At 40.0% G+C, this 14,053-nt stretch overlaps 1 protein-coding gene across 1 annotated transcript in view; it reads right to left on the reverse strand.

Annotated features, from left to right (window-relative positions):
* Positions 1-2,243: 2,243 nt before the first annotated feature.
* Positions 2,244-14,053, reverse strand: part of TMC1 (transmembrane channel like 1) — a 77,847-nt gene continuing 66,037 nt past the window's right edge. Inside the window, exons 16-21 of the mRNA XM_043515470.1 lie at positions 11,779-11,846; positions 7,570-7,809; positions 5,697-5,822; positions 3,855-3,933; positions 3,630-3,747; positions 2,244-2,518 (exon numbers count right to left, since the gene is read on the reverse strand). Coding sequence (XP_043371405.1) covers positions 2,244-2,518; positions 3,630-3,747; positions 3,855-3,933; positions 5,697-5,822; positions 7,570-7,809; positions 11,779-11,846 — 906 coding nt within the window. The remainder of the gene's footprint in view (positions 2,519-3,629; positions 3,748-3,854; positions 3,934-5,696; positions 5,823-7,569; positions 7,810-11,778; positions 11,847-14,053) is intronic.

Raw genomic sequence — 14,053 nt, forward strand, 5'->3', positions numbered from 1 at the left:
TGCCCCATGGGCTGAAATGTTTAGGGCTAAGCCATCCCTGCTTACAGGGTCAGCCGAATCTGGGCTGAATAAGGTGATTCCCAGGATTAAAAAAAAAAGAGCAAGGAGTCGCTTTAAGAGAGTGGGGGCTGGGGAAATTGCAACTCCAGGGAGCCAGCAGATGTTTGTAGGTCCCTGATTTAGCAGTGGAAAAAACGGCTGTAGAAGCAGGAGTAAGTGAGAGAAAGGCCTTCAGAATAGAAGGCCTGTGAGGGACTCAGTCCAACCAAAGGAGATCCTGTAAAGGCCAGCTGGGATGAAGACTCTGTGAGTTTGTGTTTTGTGTTATTTCAGGTTAATCAGGAGAGCGATACTGAACTGCTTGGGGCCTAGAGGGCCAGTAACTAAATAATCAGGAGTCCTTGTGGAGTTGTTTTGAACCACCTTTGAACTGTGAGTTTTTAAAAGATCCTAAAGAGATTGAAACAGGCAAGGTGCTTGGGGAGCTGGCTGTATGATATTGCATATGGTAAGAATTATTACTGTACTGACAAGAAAAATAGGGATTTTAATAAAATTAAAAGCTCAGCTGCATAATTCATAGATTCATAGATACTAAGGTCAGAAGGGACCATTCTGATCATCTAGTCCGACCTCCTGCACAACGCAGGCCACAGAAGCTCACCCACCCACTCCTATGAAAAACCTCACCTATGTCTGAGCTATTGAAGTCCTCAAATCATGGTTTAAAGACTTCAAGGAGCAGAGAATCCTCCCTCAAGTAACCTGTGCCCCATGCTACAGAGGAAGGCGAAAAACCTCCAGGGCCTTTTCCAATCTGCCCTGGAGGAAAATTCCTTCCTGACCCCAAATATGGCGATCAGCTAAACTCTGAGCATATGGGCAAGATTCACCAGCCAGATACTACAGAAAATTCTTTCCTGGGTAACTCAGATCCCATCCATCTAATATCCTATCTCAGGGGAATCGGCCTATTTACCCTGAATATTTAAAGATCAATTACTTACCAAAATCACATTATCCTATCATACCATCTCCTCCATAAACTTATCGAGTAGAATCTTAAAGCCAGATAGATCTTTTGCCCCCACTGCTTCCCTTGGAAGGCTATTCCAAAACTTCACTCCTCTGATGGTTAGAAACCTTCGTCTAATTCCAAGTCTAAACTTCCTGGTGGCCATTTTGTACCCTTTTGTTCTTGTGTCCACATTAGTGCTGAGCTTAAATAATTCCTCTCCCTCTCCTGTATTTATCCCTCTGAATATTTATAGAGAGCAATCATATCCCCCTCAACCTTCTTTTAGTTAGGCTAAACAAGCCAAGCTCCTTGAGTCTCCTTTCATAAGACAAGTTTTCCATTCCTCGGATCATCCTAGTAGCCCTTCTCTGTACCTGCTCCAGTTTGAATTCATCCTTCTTAAACATGGGAGACCAGAACTGCACACAGTATTCCAGGTGAGGACTCACCAGTGCCTTGTATAACGGTACTAAAACCTCCTTATCCCTACTGGAAATACCTCTCCTGATGCATCCCAAGACCGCATTAGCTTTTTTCACAGCCATATTACATTGGCAGCTCACAGTCATCCTATGATCAACCAATACTCCAAGGTCCTTCTCCTCCTCTGTTACTTCTAATTGATGCGTCCCCAGCTTATAACTAAAATTCTTGTTATTAATCACATGCTTCAAACACTAGGCTGCACAGTATCTCTGGGTATTTAAAGGTCATGCTTTGGCTATTGAAAGGTAGCCATATATTTTCAGGCTAATCTAATCTAAACTAATCAGGTGAATCTCACTTCTCTGTAAATGGCCAGCACAAGCTGTGTGCACTGCTTAAGTAAAACTGACTCAGATATAATTTCCAAACAATTATATTGACAATTGCCTGTGGTTTTAAAAATAAATGAAGTAACAATGAGATGCTACAGAAACACACTAAGAAACTTATGCAAGAATGAACTAACATTTTCATTCTCATCATAAATATTTATATACTTAGAAACACTTTGACACTCATGGCAACATACATCCTTCCAAGACATTCAAATTAACAAGAAGACTAATGCAGTGGTTTCTGTTAAATATTGGTATTGAAGCCCCCGATCCTGAAAATACTTAGGCACACTGAGCAACTTCATGCATAGGAGGAGTTGCATTGAAACCTCGCTGGTTGGCTGGATCAGGGCCATTGTTTTTGCCAGGATTGTACCATTTAATCCTGTAGCTCACTTTTACTATTATCTATAGTTAGGAGTGCCCCTTGCCATTCTTGGCGGTCCTCCTGGAAAACCTTCCAAGCGTGGATTTCTGGGGGAGTAGCCGGGCATGCCATATCCTCTTGGCATTGGTGGTCGAGTCACAGCTATGTGTGGGGGCGGAGCAAGGCTTCCTCCTCTGCCATGCAACGAATAATGAGCATTTGGGCCAGGGCCATGCTGCTGAGAGGGGCTTGTTTCCTGTCGATGGCTGGTCTTTTTCTTAGACTCTTTGTCACCTCGTCCTTTCTGGGTACCTAAAATGTATTCAGAAAACCAAACTGAGCCATAGCACAGAGATTACCTGTTAGAACAGTGCTGTGGCACATCAGCCGCAGACTGTAGGAGCAACAGCAGGTTCAGCACTTTCCCTGCCAACCCCATCTCTTAGAGGGAGGTTATGAGGAGTGGTCCAGCAGCTCTCCCCTGAAGTTTTCCAGTCAGCCCTTCCCATCCTCCAAGACCTTAAGTAAGGAACGTAGAAGCCCTGCCCCCCCTTACACAGGCAGCACCAAGTAAGTGGAGGTAGTTTCTAGGGCTACTGGAGGAATTAGGGCGGTGTGAGAGAGATGGCAAAACTCAGCAATTTCATTATAAAACTGGCCAATTTCAGCAGGCTGCACTTGGAATTCCCCACATAGCTCTGCTGATGTGCCTCATTCCTGACCTACAACCTCCCTAACATTCCAGCCCTGACTTCTCCTGCTGCCAATCATGCCAAACGGTGCGCTTGTTTTTGCGGCATGGACAATGAGGACAGTAGTGCCTGAGTGCAGAGGGGAGAGCACACCACACCCTCTTTAAGGCAGGTAGGGCTGCCACATACGCAGCCCGGGACCATGCCTAGGCTGACTGAGCCAGAATTCTTCCTGAGGATTCCTACTGCATCATGACCTTGCTACTCCCCGCCCCCTTGCAGGAGTCTGGACTTAAAAGCCACAACCTGGTCCTCAATATTCCAATATAAAAATTACTATAGTATTCTGCAGTAAAATTTCAGTCTAGCAAAACACTTATGCTCATGCTTAGTTTTTTAAGTGTGCAAATAGTCCCACTAACATTAAGAACCTGCTTAAGTGCTTTGCTGGATTGGGGCCTAACAGTCCAAAGTAATACAGCTTGTAGTTTGTTATTACTGTAGGCTACTGGATTGTTACTGAATGAGACTAATATTTCTTATAAGGGAAGGAGAAAGACCAATGCCATAAAGATTAACCTGGTGACTTCAAGCTTCTGTATTGTGGTTAATTTGCACCATTTAATGTTCATGACTGTCCCTCTCAAGGTGTCACTGTACAGTAAGTAAAGAAATTGAGACAGTGTAGAGGGATGGTAGCAAATATACAGACATCTTCAGAGCAGTCACACCTTGATCTGCTGCTTGTTTGCTTCCTTGCTGCTTGGGTTTAGCCTCAAGGGAGTTTTCTTCCATCTCCCGTGATTGTTGTGCTTTTTGTTTGTTTCTCTTTTTGTTTTCCTCAGCTTGCTGGTCAAAGGGGAGAGAGGGAAACATATCTTAATTACTTAAATCATTTCTCTACTGTTTCACAACAATAAAAAGTAACAGTTCTACCCTCTTTATTGCATCCTTACGCTTTGTAGCTTCTTTTTGAGATCCAAGTTAGCTTCCTTGTAGGATTTGGATGTAGCATTGAGATAATAGATACTCAATCTAAATTTTAAAGGAAAAAGAATATATTTTGTTAGGTAACAATTATAAAATCTAACACAATTCTTAATAAAGCCACATAACAATAAATAGGTTGTCCCTATCCTCTATAGTGTGTTAATATGAAGAGTGGCTTTTATTCCACTACCCTGTCTTATTAACACTAATGTTTTGACAGTTCAGTTATGTGCTTCTTCACAGGAGAAAGAAAGTACATCTCTACTTGAGATCCCAGAACAACCCAACTGAAAAATTCACTTTCCCTATCTAAGAACCCTCCTTTCAGTTATGGTAGTTAAGGAGGCAGTTCCAGCCAGCTGTTGTTCCATAACATGGATGTTCTGCAAAATTGACTTTTAAAAGATGTATAATATGTTTTTCAAATGACCAAATGTTGTTTATAAAATCCTTAAACTTGCACAACAATAGGCAAATTCAAGTGCTGTAGTGAGAGCAAAGACAAAAAGCAAAAACATGGAAAACTAGTTGATTTTTGTTCTAAATCATAATCTTCTAGCACACAAAATCACAACTACATGGCATAATTTTCTTTGTTAAATAACTGTAAGAAATTAGCACATTTTCACCCCCTACTTTAACTAGAGATCCAGCTATGTGATGTTTTATAATGATATTAACAGTATGTTATGCTCCTGATTGAAATAAGTGATTAATCTTCTCCCTATTTTACCTTGTATTGTCTTTGGTTTGCCTTGTATTGTCTTTGCCTTTGTTTTGGGCCATAGTCGCCTAATGCAAAATATGAGTTGCTCTCCTTGAAATCAGCAGGAGCTACCCATATTCTTCAGTGAGAGTCTTTCTGTATGTAGTATGATTGTCACCAAGTCTTTGGCAAATTTCATCTCAAAATTGCATTCTCCCTGTGTAAATTCCGTCTACAGTTTCTATTTCACTTACTGTTTTTCACTTCCTGTTCTAAAATATTTGGCAGTATAACTGTGCTATGTCAAATCATGACTGAATTTCATCCAAGAGGTAGCTGCACTTTTGTGTGTACTAAGTGATCCTATAAAGTGATCCTTTGTAAAGTCCTTTGGGATTAAAGATATCAGGTTTATTATTCTTATTCAGGACTGATTTATGGACAAATGTCCATTCGTAGTCCAAAGCCTCAGAAAGTTGACTTAGACAGGGAATTTCTAGTACAAGGGGGTAGCAATCATGGCTTTCTGCACACCTCTTACACTGGGGTTTTAGCCAAAGAATCTAGACTGGAAGCCCTCTATGTGGCTTCTCTGCTACATGCCCCCAATTCTTACCTCATACCTAGTTTAGCAAAATGATGGTAGTTTTTCTCTTTATTATTATACAAAACCCAAGATGCCCAGAAACAGGCTTCAAGAAAGCTCTTTATCAGGGGAATAGCACTTCTGAGAGTTCCCTCCTAAACATGCTAGGTTTTCTGATGTGCAGTTCTGCCCAAAAGACTGATTAAATTTGCTGTGGTTTGGACCCCATATAGTTTTTTTGCTTCTTAATTATTTTTGTTGTTTTGGTAACAAAACAAAACAAAAATTAAGCCATTGAACACGAGAGAGAGATTGGGAAGCCTGCCCTTTGTGCAACTACACATTAATTATGATCAAGCAAAAGAGTCATGAATACTTCAAGGCCCTCACCACAAGGAAATCAGTGTTGTACTTGACTGTTTCCAGTGGACTATGGTGGTGGAGGCTTGACATGAAAGGAATTGGATAGAGATTCACATAGGAAAGCTTTGATCTGAGTTAAGATACTGTACTTACACCATAAGCAATATGAAGGGCAGGATCAGTCCAGGGTTAGAAGCATAACTAAATACTTTTCCAAACCAGGACGGGAAGTCATTCTCCAAGGTTTCTGAAATGACCTCAAACATTCTGGTTTTCCCACTGTTAAAAACAAAAATTAACACTGTATCATAAACCCTGCCATGCCAGTGTAGCATTGAGTATCAATATACAACATGATTATATCAGACCAGGGATGGGCCCAACAATAAGTTATTGTCATTCACATTATTTAAATGTTCTTTACTGAGCCAATTTTAAGAAAAACATTACTTTTTATGCATGTTAACAGATTAAAGCAGCACAGAAAAAGTTAACAGTAGCTTGTTCACGCAACTTCATTCCTTGGGGAGCGGGGCAGAGGAAATCTTACTGAAGCTGTTCTAGTTTATCTAATCCTGAATTACACATGGTCCAGGATTGCAGTTACAGAAAACAGTCCCCAGATGTCACCTTTTATGTCTTCTATGATCTGATTTACTAAATGAAAATTGTCAATCAGTATCACCTGCTTTGTATCAGTTCTGTGAAATCCAGCCAGTTTCATGTCACAGCAGATTTGCTATTATTTCATGCATTTCTCCTGTGATGGTGAGTGTGACACAATACTGGAAAACATCTCCTGAATGGTTTGCCTATACCCAAAGGAACTTTTAGAACTAAGACGTCAAGACTTCTGTGTCGTTAGAAGATGCACTGGGATCACTTTACTAATGAATTTTTCAAGCCCTTCACTGGAAACCAGATCTCCATTTTACTGCTCTTCTCCTTTAACTCCATTAACACATTTTTGCAAGCAGATATCAAAGACTCAAACATGTTAAAATCTAAATGTCATGTCTAACTACTGCTTGCTTACTAGTGTAATATGTCACACTAAATGGCAAACAGAGATTTGAAGATTTTCTCCCCTGATATTTCACTTCTGCAATGCACAGGGTGAAGAATAGGGTGTGGGATCAGCTGGTTCTTGGATGGGCAGATGTCTTCTTAGCTATATCCCCCTCTGCCGCTACCTACCTGCAGGAGAATGTAGGCCATCTTTTTCAAAACCAACTAGTGATTCCGGATGCCTAACCTGAGACACCATAAAGACTGGTGAAGAGTTGGTGTTCATCACCTTCTGAAAATTCCCTTTCAGGTGTTTCAAGCTGGCTACCCAAAAACTGAGGTGCTCACAATCACTAGTCCCTTTTGAAAATGTAGGCCACGTTATCTGGGATATTGTTTATTCTTATTTCAATATGCATGGATTTACACACATAATTGCTGTCAACCCTTTCTTTCCATCATTCCTGAGAATGTCAGAGGATGACTCACAGCACCAGAAATATATTATAACAGTGCTACTGAATCTAACTCCCTGAAGTACTGCAGAGAGTCTCAGAAATTTGAGATGGAAAAGTCCTATTCAGTCATCTAGTCTTCCCCTCTGCTATTGCTAGATCCCTTTCTGCAGTACTATTCTAAATGTTCTGTTTCCCAAGCAATGAGTCTATTCTACACTCTAACAGATCATCTCAAGCAGGTAGAGAATGTATCTCTAACAGAATGGTTCTCTATTCCTTACATATAATTTCAGACTTGATCACACTAGTAAGACACTTTATTTAAAAAAAGAATTTCTGTCTTACCAGTTAGTGAATACTTTTTAAATAATTAATCATTTCTCTCACATTTAATTCATCTTCAGAGATTATGGTCCTATGCACAAGTAAAATTAGCATAGTTTATAAAGTGCCACCACTTAGTAAGGAAGTTGATTTTAGTTATGTCATTCACTGTACAGTACTCATACCATGAGATAACCTATTTGTTAAGAAAGAGATGGATATAAAATGTGAAACACCTGAATGGGCCGCAGTCAAAGGATGGTGGGATAGAGACAATAGTGTACACAGCAGGCAGAGTAGAGAGGAAGAGAATAAAGAGCAGCATGGCCATGTAGAAGTTATTGGATCTAGAGGCTTTGAAGACCCTCTCGTGAGGGACATTGCAGCACATCACAGCCCAGCATTGCAGATACATCGAGATGTGGAGACGGAACACATTGATAGCTGGCAGGCATGGAGCGTAAAAAGAACCCATCCTAGAAACAAACAAGAAAGTGCTCTGTAAAACTCTGCAACCTTAGATACACCATAACTCTTCACCCACCCTGGGCTTTCCTATCCTCTTGTTTTGCAGCCACACACAATGCACTCCATTTTGTAGCTTATGAAACCTTGTTTAACTCATTTTATTGGTCTTGGCTCTGTTCCTTCCATTGACTTCTTGGCATATGGCTAAAATACTCTAAATCAACTCCTTCCAAGTCTCAAGACTTCCCCCACCCCCACTTTTCTTTCTCCAAATGACTTTTAACCACCCAGTCAAAAAACTGTTATTGATTTCCCCCTTTCACTTTCTTCTTCTTTAAATGGTTCTTTCGTTTTTAAATCCGTTCAGATAGATTGTCACTCATTTGTAGAACGGATAATCCCAAACGTTATACCCCATCATTTCTTGCAGGCTTGATGAGTATCTTATTTTATCATAATCCAGCATGGTCTTAATTTAATTTGCTATTGTCTTATTAATATTTTTGCTGTTTCCTGAACTGACATTTATTTCATTTATTCTGTTACGATGTTGTGACCAAGAGCACTCCTGTATTCACAGATTATTGTAATAATCTTTGTGGAAAATATGCCTTGTGGGGTATCATTTAAAAACTAATAACAGACCGATCATTAATATTCCTGTGCAATGTACCTATGGAATGTGTAGTAAGAGATATAAACATAAACTGAAATTATTATTACAAAGTGTTTACCAGACATATCTCGCTAAACCAATTTCACAAAGACAAAGGACAAACTGACGCATCTAGCCTGGTATCATCAAAGTTGATTCGCAATCACTGGTCAAGCGGCCATTCTTTGGCAACAAAGGAGACAGCAACAGATTGATCTGTATTTTAGCAAACAATAACAAGGAACCTCTTTCACTCCATGTCTCTTTCCTCACAGCTGGAATGAACTTCATCTAGGGGTAAGCCTCAGGAAAATGCATTTCAAAGGGTGATTGGACTATAAATGGGGGGGGCAAAAACACAGCAGGTTCTCTCTCTTTTTTTACCTAACACAACTGAACCATCCCTTTGACTTTAGGGGAGAGATTCTGACTTGAGAATTTGGGCAGCCCAGTAGCTGGGAACATGTATTAAGGATTTTACCTTGAACCAAATATAGCTTGTAAAGTTTTGGCTACTAGGAAGCATTTTATCTTTATTATTCTGGTAACTATTTCTGACTTTAATATCTTATACTTGTACTCATTTAAAACCTCTCTCTCTTTGTAGTTGCACCCAAATGTGACACACAGTTATTTAGTGCCTGATTCTAATTAAGTACCTATTGATTCTGATAAATGTTGTTAGTTGTTTATAGTTACATGTTTATGACTTTAAAACACTGGGCACTCATGTTCTTTGGCCTGAGCTCACTCTTCCTGCCCCTCTGATTTGAGGATCTAATCCTATTTACCAGTGTGGCTAAGTGGATGGGATCCAGAAGACTTGATTCTATTTCCAACTCTGCCATTGGTCCACTAGGTGACCTTGGGCAAGTCACACCTCCTCTCTATGCCTCAGTTTCCCCATGTTTAAAATTGGGATAATAGTCTTTCCCTTTATGGAGTGCACTTGGAGATCTGTGGATGAAAAATGCTGTATAAGAGCTAGATATTACTATTATATTGTAATTTTACCCCCTTCTTCTTTTCATCTGTTCTTAATGGAAAGAGACCATACAGACTGTGCTAGTCCTTGGCTGAGGGCACATACCTCACCTTGTGCCCCTGATCATACTCTCACTGAAATCAGTTGCAAAACTTTCACTGACTCCAGTCAGTTGAGGATCAAGCTAATTTGTGCCCATTATCATCATCTTTAGGTACAACATTTTGAAGCAATGCAGAGTAAATTTTGCAGATGGCTCACTGATCTGCAAATTCACATGAGAAGGTTTACAGTCCATTCACTTCGCAGAACAGGAAGCCTTTCTATAAAGAGAGGAATGAGTCTCCCTACATACACATGCAAATTTACACAAACGCAGGCCTCTCAAATCCTCTCCCGATACATGCTAGACACAGCCACACCAAAAGCTCTCATGTCACTACAGTTCAAGTGAGTACATGTGTGTGCAGCTTGAAATAATTCTAAAAATATACAATAACTAATTATATATTAAAATTTTTACTAAAATAGTTATTCATTATTTTATTGCTGTAATTTTTACTGTCTCTCTTAATTTCACTTGAGATGATCAAATGTTTATTATAAATGATAAATCACTAAAAAACATAACCCCGCTCAAGTTCACTGCTTGATATAGGCAACGTTAGCTAACATGTTATGGTCTCGCTCCTACAATATGTAGCAGGCAGGTGTACTGCTAGGTCCATGGGGATCCCACATTGGGGACCAGGCTATATTAGAAAGTGTATATTGTGACAGAATATAGAAGTGTATAGTATCTATATGTTAATCAGGTATTAAACATGAAATGTTCTGAAAGTAATCAAAAAGAAACCCAATCTGATCCCGAAACCAACCTCCCAACTTCTCCTAACCAAAGGCTGACTTTCAATCCCCTCCCATCTTCCCTGCCCCCCAAAAAGTACTTATTATGGTGGTGAAATGAGAGTGCCGTTCATGGTGCATAAACTTGGGAGTGCATTTTATACTACAGCTGTATCATCTTGATGAACAGTGGAGTGAGTGCAGCAGAAATGTTAAGTATGAGTAACTGGGGTGTCAGTTGCTGCTGTCTTTATGATCACACAATAATATGCTGTTTTGCAAGCTAATTGGTTTGTTTAACCTTGAGTGCCAAGTAGACACTGGCCCTGTGGATTTTCAATGTACCTAGGGCCAGATTAATCAACGGGCCCATATTTCTGTTTCTCTGTGACGTATGTGATTAGCAGACTGGCTGCAGCATGAGGCTGGTGCTCCAGGCTTAGATTAGATGCACAGGAGGCTGGATACACATGAGTTCCGCTGTGAGTCAAAAGGCTGCTCCAGTTCTCCTGGTGGCCAGGAAAAGGGGACATCCCCAGCTGCTATCTGGGTAGCCAGAGGAAGACTAACTCCCCCTAATGCACTAGAGACTTGGGCCCTATGAGCCTGATGCTGCTCTCATTTGCACCTGTATAGAGACTGAAGTCCAATTAAGTTATATCAGAGTAAAAGCACTGTAGAGCATAATCGGTCCCTGTCTTTACAAGTGAGGGTTGAGAGGCATGCCCAGCAGTATATGTCAGTATAGGTCCCAATAATGGAGCGAGGGATCATTCCTGAGTGATGTAAATCACTCCACAAAAGGACTTAGCATGCTGCCCCACAGTGGTCCCAGCACTTACTAGCTCAGTTCATGAAGACCAGAAAGGGGTCTCAAACTCAGGTCTGTCATATAGCACAGCTGAGCACTACCACTAAGTGATCCATTAGTTCACACTGGCAGATTTATTTAGGTATTTATTTATCTCTGCCATTTTTTCCCATAGGATACAGGGGTAAGGAAACAGCTTTTTGACTGAGAAACTCTTTGGATTTGTGCCACATTAATACATTGTTCCTTTTCAATATAAAACAACAGATCAGAGTCTCCAGAATGCTCCGTTGCTCCGACAATGCACAGCAGCTATAAACCTAACTTTACAGCTGCTGTGTGTCATCAGAGCAGTGCAAAAGATAGCGGAGTATATTGCTGAATCTGGTCCCATAACCTTAGCCTGGAACTGACTCACCACTGTTACCCCAATTCTTTGCTGATTTAACTCCACTGATTTCAAGGTATCCAGTTTGATACCTATTGAGCTACAATGGCATAAAACTGGAGTAATACAGTGGTGAATCAAGCCCAGCATTTCAGAAGTGGCAAATATGTGAATTTCTGTGTTTCATGCTTGATTTCACAGCAATGTGAAAAAATTCACACAGCCCTGCTGGCTAAGTTGACCTAGTATACAACAGTCTGTTAATACCATACATGTTCTCTGCCACACCTACCAGATCATGCCTTGGTTAAAGATCAGTCCCAGCACATTTCCACTTATATCAAACTCTGAATAGGAAGGCTGAAAGAAAAGGCACAAATGCTTTCATTAGGCTTGCAGATAATGTTTTAAACTGACACAGAGGAGTAGATTAAAACTGTCATCTACAACAGCAACAACATATCGGCAATGTCTTCTCAAGACTCTTCTGTTGCATATTAACAATGATTCATGAAACAAATGAATATGACTCAAGACCAATGTGTTGCCTTCAGTACAGCCTGCAATATTTCATTATAAATCTTATTGAGCTTTTTGAAGAGGTGAAGGTAGTATTGGAAAGTACAGAGTTCCATTCTTATTGGATATGATTTGAACTTTTAAAACAATGATTCATAGATTCTAAGTCCAGAAGGAACAACTAAGATCATCTAGTCTGACCTCGGGCATAACATAGGTCGTAGGATTTCCCTGAATTAATTTGTATTTAAATTAGAGGATATATCTTTAGAAAATACATTCTATCCTGATTTAAAATTGTCCAGCAATGGAAAATCCACCACAACCCTGGGTAAATTGTTTCAATTAACATTTGCTAATTACCCTCACTGTTAAAAATGTGTACCTTATTTCTCCCCTGAATTTGTCTAGCTTCAGCTTCCAGCCATTGATCTTCTTATCTGTTTGACTGTTAGACTGAAGAGTCCTCTATAATCCGCTTTTCCCACCATGTAAGCAATTAGACTGTGATCAAATCACCATTAATTTTCTCTCTGATAAACTAAATAGATTGCACTCCTTAAGCCTATTGCTAGAGGGTGTGTTTTCCAATCCTTTCATCATTCTCATGGCTCTTCTCTGATCTCTTTCCAATTTATTAACAGCCTTCTTGAATTGTGTACTCCAGAACTGGACATAGTATTCCAGTAATGGTTACCTTTGGGCACTTATCTATGTATAAGTGTGTGTGTGTGTGTGTGTGTGTGTGTGTGTGTTAGAGCTAGTCAGAAAATGTTGGGGGAGGGGGGAAACCAGGGGAAGGTTTCTCTGGAAAAGGTTGCACAGGCAACCTTAGGAAATACTATAACCTGTGTACTTGACTTTGCAACCTTTATGTTCTCTTAATATAGCTTTTTTGTATGAAATATACATGTCTATATATAGTGCTGTGATATGTATGTTGTTTATATAGCCTTTGCTCTAAGTAAAAGAATACTGCTAGCCAATACAAATTCTCACTATTTTATGGATAAGTAAAGTGGATTTTAGTTTACTTCATACAATATCAACAAAACCCTCAGTTTACTACTAGTGATAATGGAAGAGGCAGAATGAACACAGCTTGATTTTTTCCCCCCCAAATTAAATCGTGTCAACAGGGTAGGTAGTGGGAGAATCTGAGGCAGACTCGCTAGTAAATTCTGGCTACTTTGTGTGCTTCAACAGCATCTATAAACCTGTCTTAATTGGCTTGGATTTTGGCTGCTTTACATTTCTAGGGCAGCACAAGGTATCTAGATTGCACCGGTGAATCTGGACCCTTCACTTTTGACTTGTAAACTGAGCAAATCTCTTAAATGTGACCTTGTATTATCCATAGCCTAGTTCATTTACTTCATCAACCAGTAAATGTATTAGTGACACTTAGTGAATAATAATCAATAATAAAAATAAGGAATCCACTTACTCCCAAGTAAACATTCCATAGCTTTCATTAAACATTTTATCTGAGCCTCCCATTTGCTGACTGCCCTAGGATCACTGACAATGCGTATTCCCAGGCATGCAATCAAGAGTGTGCGACTATCCTGTCAAAGTGTAGCTGTGCATGGCAGGCCTGCTCAAGTGTAAAAGGTATGAGACACGGTATTGCTCTTTTAGTCTATACTTAATTGGGGCTCTTGATTGTCCAGCCTATGCTTTATTGATGTATTTGTTATTCTTTTAACATACAAGAAGGTAGCTAAAAGCAATGGGGAAGCAGAAATTAGGCAGTGGTATGAAATACTAATTGGAGAAACTGAAATGCTAAATGGCTGAATAGATCTCCTGCTTCAAGCGTAAAAACTAGAAACTAAGACCAGCCAGTTTAATACTTTAAATCCAAGTGAGTAAAGCAGTGTCTATACTATTCTGAGGGCTAAATGACATCTTTTATGAGTCAGGGAAAGAGGGAGGAGGAGCATGCCCAAAGTAGCTGGGTCAAGAGGCATGATCTCTTAGTCGGGTGCAATGGCTCTGGGGCACTGAGTGGAGCACAATGAGCAACAGGACTTGCTTCGAGTTGA

This window comes from Dermochelys coriacea, chromosome 5 (assembly GCF_009764565.3).
Source record: "Dermochelys coriacea isolate rDerCor1 chromosome 5, rDerCor1.pri.v4, whole genome shotgun sequence".
In the NCBI taxonomy this organism is placed as follows: domain Eukaryota; kingdom Metazoa; phylum Chordata; order Testudines; family Dermochelyidae; genus Dermochelys; species Dermochelys coriacea.